General features: G+C 42.3%; 1 protein-coding gene across 6 annotated transcripts in view; it reads right to left on the bottom strand.

Moving 5' to 3' along the window:
• FYN (FYN proto-oncogene, Src family tyrosine kinase) overlaps window positions 1-26,068 on the bottom strand; it is a 139,757-nt gene that overhangs the window by 27,000 nt on the left and 86,689 nt on the right. For all 6 annotated transcript variants that reach the window (XM_074580925.1, XM_074580929.1, XM_074580924.1 and 3 more), the window contains 6 exons: window positions 25,759-25,893; window positions 11,551-11,808; window positions 10,865-10,961; window positions 7,286-7,384; window positions 6,087-6,190; window positions 1,278-1,427 (listed from right to left, as the gene is read on the bottom strand). In XM_074580925.1, the coding sequence (XP_074437026.1) occupies window positions 1,278-1,427; window positions 6,087-6,190; window positions 7,286-7,384; window positions 10,865-10,961; window positions 11,551-11,797 (697 nt within the window). In that variant the 5' untranslated portion in view covers window positions 11,798-11,808; window positions 25,759-25,893. The remainder of the gene's footprint in view (window positions 1-1,277; window positions 1,428-6,086; window positions 6,191-7,285; window positions 7,385-10,864; window positions 10,962-11,550; window positions 11,809-25,758; window positions 25,894-26,068) is intronic.

Here is a 26,068-nt window from a genome sequence, read left to right as displayed (position 1 = left end):
TCTGGAGTCTGTATCATGCCCTCCTGAGCTACCCTACCTGGATGCTACTGATTATGCCCCTGTGTTGCACAGAAATAGCTGTGTCCATATCTATTTGTTTCCGTGTCTGTGCATGGAAAATACACCACCCAAATAATTTGACCACAGAAAAGTAAAAGTTGGCATGTACCAGCTGGTATAGTGGGGTTGAAAATTGTCTTCCTTAGATGTGACTTTTTATAGATTATTTAGCTTAGTTTAATGTAGAGTCACCAGAAACAACTAGAAATTCTCCCAGGCAGCACACACCCATTAGAAACTGGGCGGAGAAGACAGCCAGATGTCTAGTACAAATAGCATAAGAATACAGCAGACAGAATACAAAGAATACAGAAAAAACACCCCACAGAGAAGTTGATTTCCCAAGTAAAAATTATGAAAAGTTTTTGAGCAGCGAGCATTTGGGGTCATCTGTTAATATTATGAAAAGCTAAAGTAAGGAAAAAATAAAAAGCAAAATAATTCAAATTACAAATTTCTGCTTAAAAAATGACCATGTTGAGAAGCACGGCAGCAGCCTTCTACGTAAGAATCGGTTGTCCTGCACAGAGGTTTGGGGGACTTTAAAGTTGTATCTGTTGTACACCAATCACCAGTGACAGCAGGATGCACTTCTGAGTTGAACAGTGCATGCCACAGGACATTTTAACCACAGGAATTTAAAAAAAAAAGAGTCTGGCAGGTAGACACAAACAGTGTGCATAAAGAAACACCCACCTTGAAATATTTATTTTTAAAATTAGACTGATTATAATTTAAATGTTAATACTTTCCACATTGAACACAAATCCGGTGGGAAAATTTGAGTCAGGTAATATATGCAAACCTTTTGGTCATTGCTTTAGGTGACTGAGCTCCACAACGCAATTCCCTATTTGCTTTATTAGCAATACTGTGCTGCAAAACGGTACGTATTAGCACTGGCTTCTGCACAGGGAATTCATGCTCTGAGATGTGCAAGTCAAATTCAGTAATTCTGTTTGCTTAGACGAGGGAGAGCGGGCAAAACCTTTACCTCAGTAGAATGGTAGCTTTATAAGCTCTGCTGCTGTACACTGTGAACAGCACTCAAAGCCATTTATAACTGTAATGGGAAAGGGGTAATGGAAGATGCATTACAACAAGCAAGAGACATAGCTCAAATGACTCTTCAGGGTGTCTTACACATACATCAGCTCAGCAGCAAATACTTTTGTTTTAAAATACTTCAGAATGCCACGTGTTATCTGAAAAATTACCTGAATAATGCTGAACCAGCTGCTGAAGAGTTTCAAATTGTGCCCGAGTTGTGATATAATATCCACCATTGTCAAGTTTACGAATCTTATAATGTTTGACATGATCTCCTTTCATATCATCCCAGTCTCGAATAGACAGGGAATAGGCACCTGTTCCAAGCAAAGGAGAGACAAAAAATTGTAAGTAGCTTTTAGACACAAAGCTTTTGGTTTGCTGCTCAGTTTTTAGGAAGTAAAAGAGAAATTACTTCCAAAAAATGCTTACTGTACCTTCAAAAAGAACAAGTGAATCTAACACAATGAAGTAAGTATGACAGAAATGTTATGATGTTCACACCATGTCCCTTTCACACTTTTCTAGAAAAAAATCAGGACTTCTATGTAAAGGAAAACTAACATTTTAACATTTACTGCTTCAGGTTGTTAAATTGACTTTTCCTATTCTAAGTGTCAGGTTACACCGCAAATACTACACTTTAGGTAAATGCCAGTGGGTCTTAAATATCAAGATTTTCACAGGAAGCGCTGGAGATAATGACTTCATATGTGTGTAGTGTTGTTACCCAGATGGATCCCAAACTTCTTGATAAACACTAAACAACCAAACTAGCACACTTTGCACGTCACAGTCTTTGGAAGGTGGTACCACACCAAGACTGTGCACCAGTAGATCTGCAAGAACTACATGTTACACTTTCCAAAACCAAGCTGGAGCTCTAGAGCTTACTGGTGGGATTCAGATGCCCAAACACAGGGGTTAAGTGACACGTGAGATGCCCGAGGACATTCTGCTTTGCAGTCTTCCCACCGGCCTTCACCTTTGTCCGATCCACGTGGATGCTCTGCAGGCATTTCAAATTGCTCTGGGATGCTCACGGCCAGGTAAAGGAACCCAGTTGAGGGGCTGGATTTAGTTTTAGGTGTAGCGATGTCTGTCTGCAGGTGGGCTATGGGCTCGATTTCGATGCCCACACATAAGCTTCTGGTGCTATTAGGGCAGCTGAATCCCAGCCTAGTTTCAATGAGTGTTGTGGCACTGTAGTCATCGATGGCATAACGCAGGTTTGAGTACTTGGTGTCTGCAGTCGTGGGCAGCTGAACTGAACCCCAGCTTCCCGTTGACTGTAAAGGGAGTTTGGCCACCTACATGGGGACCTGCACATTCAGGTGTCTTAATTTGAAGCACAGTCCTGTCCTACATACAGTGATGCCCACGTGTTGGTTCTCTACAGTGTCAAAAGCAAAGCCACATTTTACAGCATAATGCAGTTTCTGAGCAAAAGCACGGCCATTTCAAAGGCAGTGGAGAAGACATGTCTTCACTCATGGCTCAGAAGAATATTGTGTTTACTCAAAGGTAATTCAGGCATTAAAAAGAAAAAAAAATGGAGGTAACTGGCATCTGCAGAGATCTCAGGAATGTCCTCCTTCTGAAGCCTGGGCTGCTTTCATTGGTAACCATGTCAGCTAAGGGCAGGAAAGGAAAACCACCAGCAGACAATTTTGGACAACGTGAAAGGTGGAGTGATTTCCTACAGGTCTAATAGGAAACAGCAACGACTGCTGCTTACCCCCAGTCCAGGTACTTTTCAACACACCTGGCAGACTGACATCCTCCATAACTACCTCCAGACAAGTTAAATGGTTTAAAGAATCACCCACAGTTAGGTGGTTCAGATTCCTGGTGTAAGATGTCTTTCCTGGATGTCTCCCCAGGAAGAAGTTTCCCCAACCATGTTAACCTGCAACAAGTCGCGCTGGTGGGTGGCTCACTGCTGAGGGAGCTGCAGTGAACAAAACGTCTCCACCCTGACTCCAAGGACTTCTCAAATTCCCTGTTCTTTATCCTCTAAATAAGAGGAAAAGAGCCAGCACTTACACAGATGATTCTGGTTTATGCGAATGGGAGACACCCCGAGAGGAATGACAGGGTTTTTATTTCTAAGTGTAGAAAAATACTGCTTGTTTAGGATATTTTTCTGAGGAGGTTCTCCCACTGAGTAAGTACCTCTGAGTTCAAAGTATTTTGGGGATTTGCAAGGACATCTTGTGTATGCTTTGTACCACCACTCTGTGTTGTACACTGTTAGCCAGCCTACTTTCAAAATTTTCCAGGCAGTGCTCTCCACCTCCGCATTTGTGAGTTTTGATCCACTGGCAGCAGCTGTATTTTCTTTAGTCACGCTCCTTGCCTATCTGGTCACTATTTTAGATTCTTTAGGAAAACGTAAACAATCTGTGGCTCCAGGTCTGCAATCAGAGCTGTGTGGGTGGCCCTCTGTGGACCCCCACTGACCTCAGATCAAGTTGCAGGACTGGAGCTTTAGTTCAAATCTGGACAAAAACAAGATCCAAGATGGATTTCATTATTCATTTATTTAGGCTGTTGGTTATTTATACTGTTCATTATTAACTCATGATAAATTCAAATATAAGAGATGTACATAATAAAAATTTGGGTAGAAATACGACATTACAATATATCATACTAATGAATTTTTTAAAAAAACAAACCTAAAACCAGACAGCCTTGGAGGGTGCAGATTGAAACCAGGTGAAGGATTATACAGACAAGAGCTGATGAAGTACCTGGGTAGTCAGGCATTGAAAAAATGAAAAGCCGGCTCCATGTGATTTATTTTGGAAGTAAGAAGAGAAGGCAACCATGATCAGGGGAGGTTAAATTCATGCTGAAGTCATCCATGATGATACTTTTAACATGATCCTGATTAATTTTATTATTGTTATTATTTAAAGCAGAAGGGACGATTCTAGGTCACAAAACAATTCCTGCCTCAAGCCCAAGACTAGTTGGAGTAAGGCATTTTGAGAAGACTCACAGGAGAATGCACCATCTGAGCCCTCCCAGCTGACTTTTTTCTCTCTCATGAACAACAAGCTCCCTCTGCTTTCTTCTAACAACTTACTGAAACACCACAAGGATGAGAAGGGAAACAGGCATTTTTGACAAAAACCATGCATGTTTGGTTTTTTTTCCAACGGCTTTGATGCAAACTTAGCCTGAAGATGTAGAAAGCCTGAAGTTCAAATGGAGGGAAATTAAGCTTGCTGCTATAAGTTCGTCCTTGATGGATTACTCCATTTCTCCAATGCTTTTGTGCCTCACAAGAAGCTCCAGAGAAAAGCCCTGACTTAGCTAAGTAAACAGCCCTGCAAAACATATCCCCTATCACTGTATAAAAAATGGTCAAAACAGACTAAACTGGTAATGTGGTTCAGAGAAACAGTGTTGTGTTTGTTTTTAGGATCCATGGATGCCTATACGAGTGAGTTTTTAAACTCGGCACAGAATGGAATGAAGTCCTCCTCCTCGCGCACATCACAACAACTGCTGGTGAAAACGAACAGGTGGAGGCTATTTGCAGAAAAAGAGCAAGTTAGAGCCTGTCTTGCTCCTGGTGAGAATGTCTCACTGCTACATGAGGTATGGTGAAGCTGTGGGGTGACAAGATGGGAAATTAGCTGTCTGAAACAACAGCGTGTCTATTCAGATTTTGCATCAGAAAGAGTTTTCAGAGTTACAGGCAGCAAAGGATGAATCCAGTGACTGCAGGAGGCAAAAATGTAAAACTTACAATTTTAGATGACAGAATGCATCATCTGAAGGTAGGTCAGGTAGAGAGGAGTGGGAAGTAGTGCTTCTCTTCTTTAAGCCTCTTTACCAGCCATGACTCCAACCACTTTGCATGCTAGCTCTAGCTGTCAAGAGTGTGCTCTGATCAAAGCACTGACAAGTCAGTGCTTCAATTACATGAACCATCATTAGACTTCAGAACTTACATGGAATTAATTCTAGCGACTTACGCTTCCCACAGCTATTGTTTTGGATTGCTGGTTAATTGAGAAATGGCCAGGTTTGTTTTCACTTAGTTGCAGGTTTTCTCCTCGATCGTTTTATGAGTTAGAGAGATCTTTTAATACATTTGAAGCTTTGAAGAAGATGTTGACAGGCCTCATGAGCAAAATGTAAAAGCAAAGATAGCACCCACCAAGGAAACTGGAACTCTTCCAATATTTTCAGAGGGAAAGAGGAGAATACATCCTTCCACTTGACTTCAACAGAATGGATACAGTTGAATACTTTATGAATGTATTAATTAGAAATATTTTCAAGTCTTTTCACTGTTAAGCTATGAATTTAAAACGGCTATATCTTTTTTTTTCTTTTTTTTTTTCCCCCAGCGATGCAGCATTTCAAAAGGGAAAGGCCAAAAAATCCCTTAATCTTCCCAAACCAATAACTCCCTCCCACCATCTTATCTTACATCTTCCAGGCCAAGAAGGTTCAAATATTCTGCTTGTTCAGATGTAAGTAGTAATTTTCACCAAACTAAATTGGAGATTCCGAGCATCTGTTCACAGTAAGCTTGCTGATTATGCCTGGACTTGAATATGGACACCAGGAGGTCTGCCTCCTGTAGCCCCACAGCTGCTGTTCTGAGGGGCCGCTCTCCACCCAACACCATTGCAATGGTAGTATCCTCAACACATGCATGGAGAGAGACAGTGTGATGTTCAGAATGTGACAGCAGAGCAGAGCACCCTGCCTGTGCATGACTTGCACTGCAGGTACCATGGGTTAAGTGTGGCATGGGTTGCACTTGGATTGTTCTCTGCTTTGAACACTCACTCTAAGACCTGGGATGTCCAGACATCTAATTCCCTAGCACACATATATGCAAGACGACACTTGTCTCTACCTTCATACCACTGGAAACAGTAAGAAACTTAGCACAATTTTTCTCATATATTTCTCACTGATAGTCAGAATAGCTTTGGCCGGCCTACCTTTGGTAGTTTCACTTTCCCGGATCAGGAAGGTACCTCTGGGGTTTCCAAATGACAACAGCTGCCTCTCAGCATCTTTTCGGCCAAGTTTGCCAAAGTACCACCTTAGGGAAACATCAGAAATAGTAAGACAAATGCTACATAGGATTACTAGGTAGTGTCATGGAGCTCAGACATGGAAGATTATTTGCAGAAACTATGGTTACTCAAGTATATTCAACCATTTTTGTCATACTGTGTCTCTTTTATTGTGGTGGGACGCTAATGTAACAAACTGCGCAGTAGATGTTGTATACGTTGTGCAGTAGCACTTTGCATTAAACCTATAATCAGTAGATGCTGAGAATGCTTGTTTGGTTGGTGTCTTACGACAAAGGCCAGACTGAGAAACAGAGAGCAAGACTTGGCAGGGGGAAGGAACAGACACAGAAAAGGGCAGAAAAATGCATTGCTGCTGAAGAGTAGCGTTTTTACAGATGTTACTGTAAACTACATATTTGACTTACATAGTGATGTATCAGTATTCAATATTTTTGCTGCAGCACAGCTATAAAACCTCAGTAGAAGGACCAGATGCAACCACTTTACTGTGGTTGTATAAGGCTTTCAGAGTTTCGATACCTTTTTCCTTCCTGCAGCAATTTTTTTTTTTTTTTGGTTTCACAATCAACCAAGTACCAGCTGGAGTACAGACTACAGTAGTATCTGCTCAGCTATATAAGCTCCTCCAGTGTACCTTTTATACTGGAAATACTATGGATACACACAGCACTCCATTTTTCGCATAGATATGTCCTCATTATGCTGCCTACTGTTGTAGGCCTCCTACCTATTGGTAGGTATTTGTTGATAGAACATGCCCCTTTTAATACACAGTTTGCACACTAATTGACTCCAAATATTTTTACGAGTTGGTTCAGGAGAAGCAAGGGCACCTTTGAAATTAGTTGACACTGGAATAAAGGAAGGAGACCTGTGTTCCTTTAGGTTTCCTTCCTTTGTTTTGACATTGAAAAAGCACGGAGCTTGTGCTTCTTTTGTTACTAATTACCTAATTATTTATCAGTGCAGTTAAGAACTGAAATAAAAATAATGTAATGTAAGTCATTTGAAAAATTGCTGCAATCAATCAAAACCAACTCCTCGAACCTCCTTCAAATACAGGACTAATGGGTCTTTACAACAAAAAGAAAACATACTCCTCTGCTTGGATGGAATCGACTGGAGCCACATAATTACTGGGAATGTAACCAGTTTCGCCTGTTGTCAAGGACCGGGCCTCCCACCAGTCTCCTTCCCTGCAGAAACAAAGGTGAGGAGGAGAAGTGAGAGCGAGACACAGCTGTAAAGACAGTGATTTGACTTTGCTAACAGCACCCGCAGCTGCGCGGTGTACGAATCCACAGCAACTCACCTCTTTACCACCCGCGTGCTTCTGAGAGAGCTGTTTGCATCTAAACCCAAATAATATACTCATTTCTTTACACCTATTATTATTTCAGCAATGATTAGTAATGTAGCCTTCCAAACGTAGCATAATGGCATAAACAGGCATAACAACCCAGTGAAATCAGGTTTGGTGAGGGCTGGATTTGGACTAGAAAATTGAAAACCGTCTCCATAGCAATTATTCTAATACACACCCTTGAGAGATATTATAGAAAAACTGCCAAACAGAACACTGTCACATCCACTGCTAATTTTAAACTTCTATGGGGATAATTAATCTGAAACCCGAAGGCATCAGAAAGCTATCTATCAACATGGAGTTTTAGGTAGCTCTTAAGGATCACACTTCATTGTCTAGATTCCCTCTCCTGGTCACCTAGAGGAGGTATCTGAAGTAGCAAAGGACTTATCTGCATTTTCAAATACTTACAGAAAACAATTCTTCTCCAACATTTAAATACAAAGATGTCCATACAGGACCATTATATGGCAGTGTTCCACAGGCTTAGTGTCAATTTTGGCCATACACATGTGTGTACACGGTACTGCCCTTCAGACAATGCACATTGCTGTAGAATGCACAGCTTTAAGATAAGTTTATTCCTCAGCTTTTTACAGGATGCAAGGATTTGGAATTTAGCAATTTGTATTTCATTCTCAGCAACAGATTCACTGATGTTTAACTCCTACCGTTACTAATAAGCATCCTCTTTTCTATTTCTGGACTGCTTAGAAACTCTTTCTCAGTTCTCCTCTCTGTAAAACAGAGATTGGTTCACTAAATAAAACACTATTATCAAACATGGCCAGAGAATTCAGCCTCTTCTGTAAGCAACCAGTTACAGAAAACACATTGTCTAAGCTATTACTGGCAGGGATGGTTGTGTCAAGGTGATCTCTTATTTTAAACTCTCAACTCCACTTTAACAGTTTGAAGGAGTACGAACTCCATGGAAAACAACTAGAAAATGGCCGTGATTAGTCAAAAAGGAGAAGTTTCCAATTCTACAGTTAAAAAAAGTGAAGAACAAGTAGCTTTTCTAGAGGCTGGCAGCTGACACTATTTTAATACATCTTGTGTGCATTAGTATGTCAGGCAAATGGCCCTGTCTGTTTACGTCCCTAATTTTATCAGCTGAAGTGCTAACCCTTTCCCCATATGTTGCTGTAGAATATTTCTGAGAGATTATGCCATACTGTGGTGGATAAATCGTACCGTTACATTTTTTCTCCTTACTGTACAGAGAGTCCACTAGGTGGAGGTATTTTATCATGTCTAGGGCGGAAAAATGCTGTCTCGTAGGTGATCACAACAGCAGGAACAAACCCCCTCTGCTTTGACAGAGAAGCTTAAATCTCTCAAAGCACTGCCAGAAAGGAGGAGGAGGAACGCATTGTTTTTTCACAGCTCTTTACGTTAGGCACCCAACTGAGGTAGGAGGAGGGTAGTCAATGGGGCTAGCCGAGGTGTGCGGCGGCGGAGCTGGGGATGCTGGGCATGGCCGGGTGTTCCTGAGCCCTGGAGGCAGGCTCTGCTCTGAACCATCCCTGCAGTTACCTCTTTTCCCCAGACTGCCCTTCGTATCGTACCTGACTTCAAATCACCGGAATAGCTCTCTGTGTGCCATCTCAGGTATTGCTGTCCGGAACTTTTAATTCAAAGCGCAAATGAAATTTCATTTGTTGAGAGTTAAGGAAAAATCCAAACCCTCCAAAAATTCCAGACAAACCAGTTTTATGCACATATATGCTTTCTGGCTGCAACCAGCATGAGCAGATTCTTAAAAAAGCAGGCTTCTTTCATATAATTTCTGATATAAGTGAAGAGAAGAAGCATTCCCACAGAAAAGCTGCTTTCTGGAGATTCTCAGCCTGACTGTCAGCACTCCAGAAGTGTGTTAGGTCCACGTTTACAAGCAGACAGAGCTGACTATGATGGGAACTGAGCTTCTATAATCCTACAGGAAAATCATTGATTTTTTTTTCTCTTAGAAAACCCTCCTCCAGGCAGTAATTACCTGTATCAAAACGCATGTACTGAAACCGCCCACATGCAGGGGAATCTCTCCGTCCCACTGACTCCAAGTATGATTGCTCCACAAGTCCCGGTGAGCCCCTGATTTCATCACCTGGCACGTGTAAGGAATTTATAATGTGTGGAATTTCTTTTTGTTTCAAGTTATGGCATAGTTTGTGCAAGGTTAGGAAAGCAGCAGGCAACATGAACAAAAATGGATTGCTAGGTTAAAAAAGGGTTTTTTCCCAAGTGCTAATTTAGGAGTAGAGAGGTTTTTAAACTGCTGCTCCCTCTACAAGTCATAACTGAAGTTTTTGTGCTTTCATCTACATCAAAGCTCTTCGGCTTCATGGCTTCATGAAATATTCCACAGAATTACCTGTTGGGTTTTTTTTTTTTTATTATTTAACTTTAATGCACATTGAGCCAACTCCAACCCTGGAGTTGTTCTATTAAAATTAACAGGAGTTGCACCAGGGATGAATTTGTCTCACTGTCACATAGTGCAAGAAAAAAAGATCAGAACAATATCACAAAGTCTCTAGAAAGTGACATACTTGGTTGTTAACCCATTTTTACCTCTACATGATAGAAATACTGAACATAACACAGAGCCTTCAACTTTATATTCTTAGCCAAGAATTATGAGATGTTCAGATATAGGTCAGTAGCACAGTAACTTTTAGATGTTATTTTTAACTTGCTAAGGGATTTTTTTCTATGGGCAGCTCATAAAATGAATTTTAAGTCGATGATTTCCAGGATGGAAGTGTGGTTTTCATTCCAAATGCAACTGTACTATGGTGCATTCTCACTTAACAGAACTTCCTAGCATGTTCCGACTGTATCATCTACGTTTTAAAGGAAAAAAAAATGCTTTTAAACTCATGGCACGCAAGTCTGGGTAACATCTCTTTTGTGAATCGATTTTTAGCTTGCTTCTGTGTAGAGATACTTGGAGCAGATCGCAAAAAGTGTTATTATGTGCCTTGCAGAGCTTCTGTGACAACTGGTAAAGTACAGAGCTGGTGCTCTCAGTTCTGAATGTGAGTTTACTGTGAAACGTAAGCAGTGAATCACACAATCTAACACTTATTTTTGAAGTAAAGCTACATGTCTTTGAAGTTTGGGTTTTTAAAATAACAAAGTACTTTGCAAAATGCAAAGACAAGTAAGTAAGCATAGAGTAAAACCCCTCCATATCTTGAATATCCAATATTAGATTTTACTAACAAGATAAGCAGACAAATATGACTGTCAACATTATAAGTTTAAAAATATTAAAAAGCATATTCCCAAGCCTAAAACTTACGAGCTGTTAAGTATTTGAAATTTTTCTCCTTTGTGAAAACTCAAGTCATCCTCTGTTCTTGCTTCATAGTCATAAAGCGCCACAAAAAGAGTTACACCTAAAGAAGAAGATAGGTGAGTTACACTCCATCACAAGAAACAGGAGGGAGAGGAGCCTCAAGAGATGAGGTGGCTAAGCCAAATGTAAGTTACTCCGTTGCTGAGGAGCAAAATAAACCAAAGACTCCTACTTTTTGGTTGACTATTCTAATCCCTCTGCTTTTATGCAGCCAGCAGGCACACCACTGCCTTCAGTTTGTAGAGTCATCAGTCCTCTTGGTTTGGTACCCACACACAATGCAGGATCCCACGCAGGCAAAGGGGATTTGGAGGGAGGGTTTAGACGTAACCGTGCCAAGTATTTCGTGTTAACTACTTGAGGTGGCTCAGACCACACTTTCTGTTCCCTGGTAGAGGGATGAGGCAGTCAGTAGGCCAAATTGGGCATGAATATTTAATTTCTCAACTCCCAGGTGAACTAGCACCTGCAAGTTAGCAAAGGTAGGGCTGAAGATCCAGCTCCACCCTGACTTCAATTCTTTGCACTATTTCATGACATAACTCTTCCCCAAACCAGGATGCTGAGAGTCGTGCCCCTGCTGTAGTTGCGTGACTGATACAGCACTGAAAGAAGACTTTGAAACTCACCTGTTCCTCCTCTTGTACGCAGCGTCCCTGTATGAGAGGAGGAATTGACTCCACCAAACACAGTCAGTCCTTGGCCTCCTGTGGCATGGAAGTTGTTGTAGTTTGGGATTGAAGTCACACCAAAGCTAGGATAGTGCTGTGGCGTGGGATCTGTCCCATAGCGGTAGCCTGAGCTTTGAGTTAAACTGCCATCCCTCTCGTCAGTCAGTTTTGTTGCTTCTTTATCCTTACATTGCACACAGCCCATTATCTAAAATCCTAGGAGAGGAAAGAAAGGACAGATATTCATCCGTTGATGCTCCCAAACCTGCAGATGATGAGGATCAAATTAAGTTCCCTGCTTGAAAGTGAAGTACTTTGAAAAAAACCCCACAGTAGTTTGAATATAGGCAGCAACATGTTGGGAAAAGCTCACGCAAAATCTTCCTTGCGGTGGTTTCCCATCAGGGCCTGGGGAAGGAGGTTCTGGCTGCTCTTAAGGTGGTGGCAGCTCTCTGCCAGCCCTGCGGGCAATGGGGCAATGGCTTGTGGGGAGGCAGCAGGAGCTTCCCCTCTTGCTCACCCTTTGCCAGAAGGGCACAACTGGCAAACGAAGGCCACAGCCAAAACATGCAGCTGGAGGTGTCCAAGTCTGCCCCCAAAACACAGAGCGAGGCACTTAGCTCATGCTTCATGTTTGACCTTGCCAACTACACAAGAGCTGACTTCCCCTAAAGGCAATATTACCTTTTTGCATTGATGGAGCTCTGCATGACAGGCAGCAAAGCAGACACAATGAACCGATAGTTATTACAGCACAGGAAAGTAGGAGAGAGTTATCAGATGGCACAACTAAAACAAAAGGAAGCGCCCTTTTATGCAGTACCGAACAGAAGGGTAAAACCTGTTGGTACCAGACGGTGGGGCTGCCAAAGGTCTGCATGAGTTAAGAAACTAGAGAAAATCCGAGAAGAATTAACAGATCAAATGCAGAGCATCCCAAAGTCCGGATCCCAGACAGGAGGAAACCAAGAGGGTATGGCCTGGAAAAGGTTGCTTTAGGTTTTTTAATTCTTGTAACCTCTTGTTCAGCCCCGTCATGGGGCACTACCAGGGCCTGGGTTAATCTCTCTTAATTTTAGGTGCCTACCTCTCTTTAGTTGGAGGGAGACAGCAGGCGATTCGCCACATCTTAGAAGCAGCCCTGAAAGGTTAGTCCTGCTACCTGGTATTGCTTTTCATCTGTGAGCTCTCACATCTTGTAATCCGTTTGCTGGTGTTACCAAACCCTTTCTTATTGACTCGAGATGAATCTAGACACAAAACCTGAGTTTCTGAAGCCAGGCGTGACAAATCTAGGGAAACAGATGCTCGTCTGGGTGCGCCCTTGATCTGAACTGGTATGGTGATGCTTACATGCAACTTGGCACACAAGCAACATACTCTAAACCCTGGGGCTGCACGATGAGCAGTGACAATCGAAAAATCTTTACAAAATTAGACTTACTAGACATACTTTGTCCAGAATATATAAATAGACATGGAGAGAATGCAGAGAACTCTGCATATATAGCATAGCAAAGCACATTTTTTTCCCTCCATATTTCTTTTCATATTTCAGCCAATATCTGTCACTTAGAATAAAAAAAAAAAAGCCTATCCTTTTTCAAATATCCTCATTTTTCTGTAGCTGCCAGGCTGGCTATTTTGTATGCCTTACCCCAACATCAACACAAAAAATTGGTTTTGACAAACTCATGGGATTCAGAAAAAAGCATATTCCTCTGCTGCTAATGCTTGAAAAATTATACAGCAGCTCCCTGTTTGTCTGTGACAGTGCACAGTCTTTTTGTTGGCTTGCAAACTCACCTCCCTGTGAAACTCTATCGCCTCCTCCCTTTCTCCTCCCAGCTCTGTTTCTCCTCTTATTTTTTCCCATGTGTTTTCACGGGAAAAAATAGAAAAGAAAATGAAAGAAAAAAAGAGATGGCAAACAGGAAATCTGGGAGAGCGGTGGGGGGAAAGGGGTTTTCTTGTTGTTCATTCACAAACATTCAGCTGAGCAGGGAAAAAAATCTCCGCTGAAATCTGGTAAGATTTCACATACCGATTCACAAGCGCTGACAAGACAGCCCTACATGCTTCATTTACACACTGGTGAGGGAAAAAGCTAAAACGACAAACCAGGCGCAAAAATAAAACTGTTCAAAGTATTAATTCCGAAAAAAGTGAATAAACCAGGAGATGGTAAATATATGTACTGGTAGTTTCAGAAAAATAGTGGTTTGGGGTTTTCTTTTTACTAGAAATGATATAAATAGAAAACCAGCGAATTATCATTTTCTTGATTTTTGTTTGGGTTTTGCTCCCTTTATCTTTTTGCTGGCAATGGCAGCACACAGGGAAGAAGAATCTGATGCAAAGTGAATGACTGACAAAAAGGGCTTGTTCTTTCACTTGCCCTCTCCCACTCTGTCACAGCGTCTAGACAATCTGAGCATAAAGATTGCCTCTTGTAAAATGTGACAGAGGGTGTTACATGCACGCATCTTTTCAAGCCAAGCCCCTGAAAGTTGTCTGTTCCTGGCTCAAAGAAAGCGGCATCACGGGGATTTGGCTCAATGTGGGAGAATACATGTCTGCATGTACATGCTTAAAGTGATTTCAGCTAACTCAGGGGTTTCATAGACAATAAATATAACCTCCATTCAGCATTGGCCTTTGTGTCAATGAATGGATTCCAAAAACTAATCTCCTTCAGTATCACAGAGCGGGCTTTTAATATCCGAAAGTCTCATCTCCCTGCATGTCAGCATTTGGAGCTGTGGAAGGCTGGAGTTATTCAGCCAGCTCTGAGATCACCAAACAAAATCTGGAGCTGTTTTACACTAAACTCTCTGGAGACGAGCACACAACATTGTTCATCCAACATGCTGTGCAATTTACAGTAAAGGATCAAGATTTTATTCCAATTCCATTAGGAAAGGCAGCATTTCTCAGATGTGTGAATTATGGGTCACGCAGCATTATCATAATTTGACAATGATATTGTTAAAAGGTACGTTAGTAGCCTAATTAAAGTGAACTTTTCTGATGCAAGCAAGTTGTGTTTGTTTATTTTAAAGTTGTGTTTTTATGGGCAATATAAAACATGTGTTTTCATAAAAACATAAAACTTTTACATGGTTTTTGAGACTTCCTTAGAGACAAATGAAAATAACCATTATGTTATTTGTCTCCTTTTTTATCCTTGCTATACTTCTTGGACTCTAACACTGCATTTACATTGCATTTACATTGCAATCCAATATCAGCCTAACGAGAACAGTAGTTTCCTCCCACATGGTGGAAACACTATTCGACAAAGATATAAAATTAATTGTATCATTATTAATTATTTATATAGTCATAGCACCTTGATTGCTTTCAGTTAAGAAACAGATGAAGGCCAAGGAGATGTTATTAACACTATTATTATTATTGTAAATCACCCTCCTTCAGTTTTTCTGTTGGTTCTCGATGAAATGGAAACCAAGACTGAAACACCCACCAAAGCCAGACATCCATTCCATTAACAGAAACAAAACCATTCTCCTGTTAGCTAATCAAAACCTACCAAAAGTCGATATTTCGATATTTGAACAGCAAAAATTATCGATAAGCCTTCGCTTTGTCTACCTTCTGCAGCTGCAAGCCATCAGGAAAAGGTGATGTAAATTTGCTCCTTCAGAGCATCAGAAGTTTTTCCATAAGATTTTGCAACTCACAGCTGATACTCTGAATTATGATACTTCTTCAGAACCTGGTTTTTGAGTGTTGTAGGAGAGAACAGGTCCTTAAAATGTTTGAGAGAGGGGTACAGGGGGATGCAGGGAAACACCTGTCTATTCTGCACCCTCCTAGCTATGCCATGGCCTCTGTCCTCCAACCCCTTGCATGGGAAAGGAGACCACCAAGGGAGAGGGCTTCAACCCATTGAAGAGACGTGGAGGCGGTTCAGCCCCAGCAGGGCACATTCTCCTTCCTCTTGGTTTTCTCTGGCATGAAATTTGATGGTATATTTTAGGAGAACTTCTTTCAGTGAAAGACATGAAAGGGAAATGCTGGATGACTGGTAACTGTCAACTGTCTTTTTCTGACTGAATCTTACAAATCTTGTCTGGAAAGCATCAGCAGAAAAGCCGAGTTAAGAAACAGTTGTGTTAAAAGGGAATCAGAACAACAAAATCCTTGGCTTTTATTCAGTCTCTGTGGTGAACATGCTTGTTAATCAAACCAAGGATTGTATCCAGCATGGCTGTGAAAAATATATTCTCTAAGGGATATCTTCTTGGTGTTTTATGTTTTGCTGAGAGCACCACAGAAGTATCAGTCTGTGACATCAAATAAGCCAAATTTCATGAGCTACAGTAGGATTTAATATTCAAAATGCTACATTCTGAGTTACCGTGAAGATGCAAGAAGGACAGAAAAGGCTTTCCAAGAATAAGAACTACAAGAATTTTTAAAAGAGATTTTAGTTTTCTGTGGAATTCTTCCTGCAGGCTGGGGAGGGGGAATAATCAACACAGAAATTTACCCTGAAGTTGAAATGTCTTACTTTCCATGCCACCATTAGTAGCTCTCTAGAGAGAAACTGATGGAGTACGTATTTTGAAACATAAGCCTAAGACACATTAAATCCCCCAATTTTCACCCACTTTGACTATTACAAGTCGTTAGGAAGGCATTCCAACTTGGGCAACAAATAGGCACTTAAAACTAGTCCTATGTAGGTCGGCAATTCTCATGCTGTCTGCTTGTTGACCTCTCTTTGGCTTACATCTATGCTGATGGGAGCATTTTGGATTTCCAGAATTAATTCTGTGTCAATTTCAAGCCAGCTCAAATTAAACAGACGGAATAAAACAGCAACACTTGTTGCCTTATTTTTTGTTTTTAATCTGTTAACTCTGGGACCTTTTAGAGGATCACCTTCATTCCAGCTTGACCAGTGATTCCACAGTTGTTAGGTATCATAAAACAGGTCAGAAAGACACAACAAATACTTTAAAATAATTGAACTCTTGGGTGTTATTCATTATTTCTCAGGCTTGTGGTTTACTATATATATACATATAATTTTTATACTAATGGCCCGATCTAGAAAGAACAGAATTCTACTGCAATGTGATAGATCTGTTTCATCCTTGAAAGAGGCTGGAGACTGGGGATTTGTGTAGAATGCCTTCAAATCGACATGTGCACCGCACCTGTCATACAGCATTAAAAAATGTAAATCAGAGAAGACGCAGTACTACCGCTGGATATCCTGTGACTATTAGAGATATGCAGAAAATCTCACAGACACAATGTGGTATTCCTGAACAAAAGGCCAGAAACACCAGGGCAAAACTTCAAGTCAAGTATATAGCAGGATCAGCGACTGCATTGAAACAGCTTTTCCATAAGAAAAAGAGCACTAAAAAAATGCCTGGCCTGCATTAATTTGACTTTTGAAGGGAGTCCTTTAATGCTTCACTCCCAGATTTTGCTTTAGTGGTCTGAGTAGAAAATCTCAGTAGTTTAATTGCTTGTTTGCCTGCAGCAGTCAAAAGTCAGGCCACTGCTCAGTGTCAATGGACATCCATAGCCGGAGGAATAGGAAGAGCAGTGTTAGATGAGCTCCTGCTCATCTCCGACTCAAAGCAAATGCCTTTTACAGTGCTGGAGTGCTCTTACTATTGTTTCTTGTCAGCATACAGTTGCTTTGGAAGTCTTCTACAATGGTGGCAGAAGGGACTTGGGAAAAGGAGCAGCTCCTGCTGCCATAAGAAGAGCAGACCCTGCATAGAGTTTTGAAGTGACATATTCTGCCCTGCTGTTCCTCCCCATTTACTGAGTGACTGGGGATGTGGCCCTGGAAATGACAGCTTCCTGACACTACAGATGATGTTTAAGTTGTAACACATGTCTGCAAAGTATAGCACTGTGCCTGCCTTTCCTCTTTTCCCCCTTTGGGACCTGAACTAAAAGTCATTTCTGAAAGATGAAGATTTGGGCTTCTTGTCTGTTTAATTTCAGCCAGCCTCAGTGGCCAGGACCAGCAAAGGTGTGTGTTGAAGGATTTCACTGAACTACAACCAGACCCTTGGCTTCTGCCAGAGGTTGTGAGCATAACTGTCCATGGAGCAGAGTGGGTGGCCACTGAATGCCAGGATGAAAGAGAGATGAACGTCTTGACAAACAGATCCATTGTCCTGCTGGTGGGGTATAGTCCCTCTCCGGCAAGAGATTTATTACAGTCTAGACAACCTATTTATTACAAGCTAGATAGGAGAAAGGAAGTCAGTGTTCCAGCCAGGCAGGAGGGACAATAACCACGTCCACCTGTGGTTCTTGTTGGAGGGACAGTTGTGGTGGTGGGACTAACTGGTAGCTGGCTGGTGGGGAGGTCACCTGGCAAGGCCATAAGAAGATGCATTAGCACAATGCGGCTGTTCGAGCAGCAGTAATCAAAAGATCCTCAATGCAACCGATGCAAGAAGAGGAGACAGACCCTCCAAACTGTCCACAAAAGGACACATCGCCACCCTTCCAGTTTTCTGCAGCTTCTTTGCCAGCCGAGTCTGTGAATGTCATGGCCTCATCTTTTTCAAAAACTAGTGAATTCTTTTCCACTGTCTGTGATACATCCCTTTCAGCAAAACCAAAACAGAACAAAATATAAGAAGCAATTAAAGCAGAGTCTCACCCTGCAATCTCTTAAAGTAACAGTAACTGAGTTACGCCTTGTACTGTCTCAGGACTTTTATTACATTAAAAAAAGATGCCCTAGAAAAGCGCAGCACAGGAAGATCAGTCCTGAGGAAAGATTCTTCTGTGTTTTTTTCATTTTTCGCATCAACATCCAAACTTCACTTGTAATCTAAAAGAAAGAAGATTATGTACAGCTAACTTGAGAAGGAAGGCCTGCAGGTTTTATGTTCATAAACCAAAGAGCAAGTCAGAATCAAAACTGCACTTAAGATTTCTTTTTTTTTTTCTTCAAATGAGTTAAAGGAAGCTTTGAAATTAACAGCTAAAGGCAGCAGCTACACACAGTAAGCACACCGCTTACTCTACAGTTTACAGCTAAACCGCAAAGGATAGGTCTATCCGTCGTTCTGAGCAAAACCCAAGAACACCATGTAAATTCAATAGCGTGATTTCAAGCTACGTTCCTCCTTCATCAGGCTGCTTGTGGTAGCTCTATTCACGGGCAGAAAGAAGTGGGTGGATGGTCTGCATAAGCATTTTGAGCTAATGCGCCTAAATTTTAAAGTGCCTTTTAAGTATATAAATTAGAAAACCTGTATCAAGAGAACAACTGCTGCAAATCCCAGAATCATTTCATCTTGGAAAGAGAAGTGAAACAGTGTCTCCACTGATTTCCTCTTTCTTTTCCCTCGTTAAGAGAACAGAAAGATGATTGCAGGTTGATTCACACTGTTGTGATTTTTTTTTTCTTTCAATTCTTATTTTTAGAATCTACCTGGGATTAATGGATGTTCATCTGATCCACAGTATGGGAGCGCATGGAGCAGAATGCAAGATGTGAATCAGGATGGACAGGGAAGGAAGCGGGGAAAGGAAGCGGTATAAAAGTTCTGCCTGTTTGCTTCTTTGGAATATGTAAGAAGCATGGAGCAAGATTTTCTCTCAAAAAACCCCATTGTTTCCTCCCCATCCCCCTTTGCCTATGCACAAATGAAACTAACCTCTTCTCCACCTTGTCTGATTTCTGATTTATGACTAAAGAACTTGGAGGATGTGACAGTAAGGAAATGGGAGCAAGCTGAGTCTCAAATTAGGAGATTATTTATTTTGAGACCAGTCCAGACACCGTTCCCTCCCAAAGGGGCTCTCGTTTCACCTAGGTTGCTACTGCTAGTATTTTAGAAGCGTTATTTAAATTTCTTATTTGTAAAGTTACATTGGGGAAAAAAATACTCCCCTTCCTAAACAGGAGCAAAAACTTGCCTGTGGCCAGCCCACAAAAAAATCCCCAGTCTTCTCACCATCACTGCAGCTGGCTTCAGCTACAACAGCAAAGGTGCTTACAGATGGAGACCCCAGACAAGGTGCCAGCCACATAGTGACAAAGGCCAGTGAGCAACCAGAGTGCTGAAGGTACTGATTACATCAGTAACGGGAACACACGAAAACTCTGCTTACAGTTACACGCGACGAAAAAAGTGCTACTAGTGAGACCTGTTTTCTCAAACCCAGCTGTCGCCCCTGTGGTTTCAGGGTATGACAGTTTACATAAGTGTCCTGGGTCTGGATGCGGTTAGGTTCCTTCATAGCAGCCCGAACCCTGCTGTGCTTTAGATTTGTGACCAAAACATTGCTGATAACACATCCACAGAACCATAGATGTCTTAGCTGCTGCGGAGCAGGGCTTGCACAGTGTCAAGACCTTCTTTGTTTCTCACTGTGCCGCCGCAGTGAGTAGGCTGGGGGTGGGCAAGAGGTGGGAGTGGACACAGCTGGGACAGATGACCCCAACTGACCAAAGGGATATTCCATACCATGTGACGTCATGCTCAGAGATAAAAGCCTGGGGGTAGTTTTTTGAAAGCAATCATTGCTCAGAGAATGGCTGAGCATCGGTCCGCTAGTGGGACGTGGTGAGTGAGTGAGTGCCTTTGCATCACTTGTTTCCTTTGTGTTTCCTTCACTAATTAAACTGTTTTTATCTCAACCCACAAGTTCTCTTGTTTTTGCCCTTATGATTCTCTCCCCCATCCTGCTGGGGGACAGTGAGTGAGTAACAGAGTTGGGGCTTAGATGATGGCCGGGGTCAACCCACCACAGTGAGTAACATGTGATGTTCTTGGTCCAGAAAATAACTTCAGAAGCACACAGGTTAAGCACGTTAACTGGACAGGCAAGAATTCAGATACTGCCTGGAGATGAATTTGTCAGGATAACAAATATGACACATTACCATCTAGTCCATTTTTAGCAGAGATTTTGAAATCTAAAAAACAAAGAGAGTGGGAGGCTGAGGTGACAGTAAAAAACACCCTGGACAACGGGATGTGGAAGGAGACAGGTCCTAATTTCCTTCTTAGAGAAGAGTGACGGTGTTGATGCATACAGTCCAACCACGAAGCCACTAAGACCAGTAATTCTCAACTCTGTTTTGCCAACTACCCTACAAACTGCAGCTCCCCATATTCTACAATGCTGTGCTGCCACAGGCTGCCTCTGTGCCACCAGGGATGTCTTCTAGGAAGTCTATGGTCAGTCTTTCGTTCCTTTTAACCATACACTGGTTATGTACATACACTTGGCCAAACTGGACATCCATAAGTCCATGGGCCCTGACGAGATGCACCTGCGAGTGCTGAGAGAGCTGGCAGATGTTATTGCTTGGCCACTCTCCATCATCTTTGAAAGGTCATGGAGGACAGGAGAGGTGCCTGAGGACTGGAGGAAGGCCAATATCACTCCAGTCTTCAAAAAGGGCAGGAAGGAGGACCCAGGGAACTACAGACCGGATAGTCTCACCTCCGTCCCTGGGAAGGTAATGGAGCGACTCGTGCTGGATGTCATATGCAAGCACGTTCAAGAGCAGGAAGTTATTGGAAGTGGTCAACATGGATTTACCAAGGGTAAGTCATGCTTGACCAATCTCATAGCCTTCTATGATGTTATAACTGGTTGCCTAGATAAGGGCAGAGCAGCAGATGTCATCTACCTTAACTTCAGCAAGGCCTTTGACACTGTCTCTCATAACATCCTCCTTAGGAAACTGAGGAAGTGTGGACTAGATGAGAGGACAGTGAGGTGGATTGAGAGCTGGCTGTGTGACAGGACTCAGAGGGTTGTGATTAATGGAGCAGGGTCGAGTTGGAGGCCTGTAACCAGTGGTGTCCCCCAGGGGTCAATACTTGGACCAGTATTGTTTAACGTATTCATCAACGACCTGGACGAGGGGACAGAGTGTATGCTCAGCGAGTTCGCTGATGATACCAAACTGGGTGGGGTGGCTGACACCCCAGAGGGCTGTGCTGCCATCCAGTGGGACCTGGACAGGCTGGAGAGCTGGGCAGAGAAGAACCTAATGAGGTTCAACAAGGACAAGTGTAGGGTCCTGCACCTGGGGATGTCAGGCACCAGTATGCACAAGAATGTCAGGCACCAGTATAGGTTAGAGGTGGACCTGCTGGAAAGCAGCTCTGAAGAAAAGGATCTGGGGTCTTGGTAGACAGTAAATTATCCATGAGCAAGCAACGTGCCCTTGTTGCCAAGAAGGCCAACGGAATTCTGGGCTGCATAGGGAAGAGTGTGGCCAGCAGGTCAAGGGAGGTAATTCTCCCCCTCTACTCTGCACTGGTGAGGCCACAACTGGAGTACTGCGTCCAGCTCTGGGCTCCCCAGTTCAAGAGGGACAGGGAACTGCTGGAGCAAGTCCAGCGAAGGGCAACAAAGATGATTGAGGGACTGGAGCATCTCCCTTATGAGGAAAGGCTGAGAGAGCTGGGACCCTTTAGCCTGGAGAAGAGAAGGCTGAGGGGAGACCTTATTAATGTTTACAAGTATCTAAAGGGTGGGTTGAAGGAGGATGGAGACAGACTCTTTTCAGTGGTTCCCAGTGACAGGACAAGCGGTAACGGGCACAAGCTGGAACATAGGAAATTCCGATCAAATATGAGGAAAAACTTCTTGATGGTAAGCATGACAGAGCAGTGGAACAGGCTGCCCAGGGAGGTTGTGGAGTCCCCTTCTCTGGAGACTTTCAAGACCCGCCTGGATGCAGTCCTGAGTAATGTGCGGTAGGCAATCCTGCTTTAGCAGGGGAGTTGGACTAGGTGATCTCTAGAGGTCCCTTCCAACTCTGAAGATTCCGTGATTCCGTGATTCCGTGATTTTCCAAAGGAAGCCAGCAAACAGACAGAAGTTCCTTCCACTTTGGTCAAAATACCTAAGAATCACTAAGCATATGGTAGTTCTATTTTTAAGTTTTATGTCCATGTCTGAGGGCAAGCAGAAGAGAGAATTTGATTTCATCACGATCCTGAGGTCATTACACATACTGCTCAGGGAATGATCTGCAAGGGAGGCTCATGTGTATTGGGACTAGTACTGTTTAATATCTTCATCAATGACATAGACAGTGGGATCGAGTGCACCCTCAGCAACTTTGCAGTTGACACCAAGCTGAGTGGTGTGGTTGACATGCCTGAGAGATGGGAAGCCATACAGAGGGACCTTGAGAAGTGGGCCCATGTAAACCTCATGAGGTTCAACAAGGCCAAGTATAGGGTCCTGCACCTGGTTCGGGGCAATCCTTGGTATCAATACAGGTTAAAGGATGAAGGGATTGAGAGTAGCCCTGAGGAGAAGGATTTGGGGTACTGGTGGATGCAAAGCTGGACATGAGCTGACAATGTGCACTTGCAGTCCAGAAAGCCAACTGTATCCTGGGCTATATCAAAAGAAGTGTGGCCAGCAGGTCAAGGGAGGTGATTCTGCCCCTCTACTGTGCTCTGGTGAGACCTCACCTGGAGTACTGTGTCCAGCTCTGGAGCCCTCAGCACAGGAAAGACATGGACCTGTTGGATTGAGTCCAGAGGAGTGCCACAAAAATGATCAGAGGGCTGGAACACCTCTCCTACGAAGACAGGCTGAGAGAGCCTGGAGCAGAGAAGGCTCCAAGGAGACCTTGTTGTGGCCTTTCAATATTTAAAGGGGGCTCATAAGAAAGATGGGGACAAGTTTCTTAGTAGGGCCTGTTGCGATAGGACAAGGAGTAATGGCTTTAAACTGACAGAGGATGTATTTAGATTAGATATAGGAAGAAGTCTTTACAATGAGGGTGGTGAGACACTGGAACAGGTTGCCCAGAGAGGTGGTAGATGCCCCATCCCTGGAAACATTCAAGGTCAGGTTGGATGGGGCTCTGAGCAACCTCATCTAGTTGAAGATGTCCCTGCTTATTGCAGGGGGGTTTGGACTAGATGACCTTTAAAGGTCCCTTCCAACCCAAACTATTCTACGATTCTATGAAGATGACCCTTTTCAGTTTCCTATATGCTAATTACAAGCATCTGAAAAAATGGATAAACCCTCTGCCTGCAGAATAGCAATGCAAAATAATACTCCAGAAAACTAGTAGCTAGATTTACACTATTAGAAAATTAAAAGAAATAGTTGTAACAAATTTAAGATGTCCAAATGAAAGAGGGGAGCTGATAGGCACTATATGTCACAAATGATGTCTGAGTGACTGACAACTTGGAAGTAAGTAACCTTGGATATTTATAAATCAAGATACACACAAGATGGGGTATTGGTATCTGTTACAGACCATTGGAATCACTGCAGAGCACAGGATGACGGGCTTCTTCAACACCTACATACAACGAGCACAAAAAAACCCCTTGCGTTATGTCAGGGCCATTCAATCCGAACAATTTATGCTGGAGACCTTGTATCACTGCACTAAAACATGCCTGGACTTTCCAAAAAGCTATGAATGACTAGTTACTAACTAGTAATTTAAAGGAAAGATCAGCCTTCCTAACCCTGTGAACTAAAAGCTCTTGCCAATTAGCTAAATGAGTCACAAAGCAGAACGTTACTGGTTGTTTAGACTGAAAAGGACCAACGCTTTCCATGCAAACAACTAACATGGTCTGTGATCAAATCCAGACTGGTAAAAATTTATGCAATATACGAACATATCCTCTTCATATATACATAAATTAAAATCACAGTGCATGCTTCCTGACAGGCAATTTCACAAAACTAGAGTGAATGGAAGTCAAATCAGGCTGAAGACAGAACGTACAGAAAGTTGCTGACATCTGCGAATGGTTTAAGACATTTCCCAAATGCCTACAATGTTACAACCATGAAAAGAAGACTGGGCTAGATAAAAATAACACACAATGAAAAAACCCAACAGCTGGGTTTACCAGGGAAGTGAAAAAACATATAAAGCGTTATATACAAAATCAACACATGAAGAGCAAAAAGGAAGAAGATAATCACGAGTAAAAAAACTAAAATAAAGATTATCTAGAGGAAGCATGAAGATACTAGGAAAAATTAAGGCAGATAGACTCTAAAAAATGTAACTTTTTATCTTTCTAAGCAGATTATGAAAGATGCATCCTGAACAACAAAAGTGGTAGAATCGTTCGTAACAGCATGACAGAGGCAGAAGTTATTCAATAAATATTTCTGATTAGCACACAGGTAAAAGGCCAGACTATCTGTTTATAATGATGATGAAGTAACTTCCCACCACAGCAGCCCCGGGAGAGGGGATGTTAAGCAGCAGGTACACAATTCTAGGTGTTTCCGATTAGTTGCTAGAAATAAACTTGTCTCAGAAGGTTTACGAGAGCTCAGAGCTGCTCACTGCTGCATCTAAGGCAGTTCTGGGCCCCTGGAGAAGGATCAGGGGCAGGAGGAAGCTCATGTTCAGCGACTGTTTGAAAAGGGTAAAAAGTAATTACAGGACAGTTAGCTGAGTTTCCAGTATTTTGCATAGGCTAGAACAATCAACATTGGACTCAATTAATAAAATCTTAAAAAAAAAAAAAAAAGCAGCTCTATAATTAAAGTCAATCAACTTGTCTTTGAGGAAAACAGATCCCGTCAACTAATCTGATGTCATTTCATGCAAAAATTACAAGTTCACTTGACGAAGGCAGCGTTGTTGACAGTATTACAAGCCTAAGTCATTTGACTTGTTCTGTAGAACATCTTTATGAAGAAACTGAACGATTTGAAGCCTGTATGGCGTGTGCTCCATCTGTACAAGGAGAGCAGGACTCCATAGGTGGAAAGCACTGTATGAGGCCAGACACAAAAATCTCAAACATATTTTTTATTGAAGTCACTTCTTAGTCCACAATCATATTAAATGTATTAAAAAGCTGATAAATGAAGGAAACCAAAGTGTAACTGTAAATGGGAAAGTATTTATTAGCAAACAGATGGGTTCCTACTGGGTTCCCACAGGTATTGGTGATCATCCCTTTACTATTTAACAGCCTTATCAGCGCCCTGGAAAATTGAGTCATTATAGTTACATACAAGACTGGGGACAACAGAAAACAAACAATGGAAGGACAAACCTGACACAGCAACTGGGGTCTGTAGAAAGATGGGAAAAACCAGTTTAGGTGTTAATATGGCCAAGTGCAGAATCACCTTATAAGAATAAAGAATACAGGCCATACTTACAGGATGAGAGGGAGAGAGAGGACTCTATCCTCCGAAGCAGAGACTGAATATGAGACCGGGGGTCCTGGGTGGCAATCAGCTCGACATGAACTCCCCACACAAGGCTGTGGCCAAAAGGGCTAATGCGAGCCCCAGCTGTACAAACAAATGAAAATCAAAAGATGAGTAGGTAGGTTACAGTGATGCTATGTTTGGCTCTTGTTCCTCTGCTCCATGAATAATGCATCGGATTCTGCTGCTCCAATAAAGTGTTGGAAAACTGGAAGAGTGTTCAGGGGAGAGAGATTAAAGAACTGAAAACACTGTGTAG

The sequence above is a fragment of the Larus michahellis genome, chromosome 3 (genome assembly GCF_964199755.1).
Source record: "Larus michahellis chromosome 3, bLarMic1.1, whole genome shotgun sequence".
In the NCBI taxonomy this organism is placed as follows: Eukaryota; Metazoa; Chordata; class Aves; order Charadriiformes; family Laridae; genus Larus; species Larus michahellis.
The sequence above is the reverse complement of the archived record's forward strand: the minus strand, read 5'-3'. Positions and strand labels throughout refer to the sequence as shown.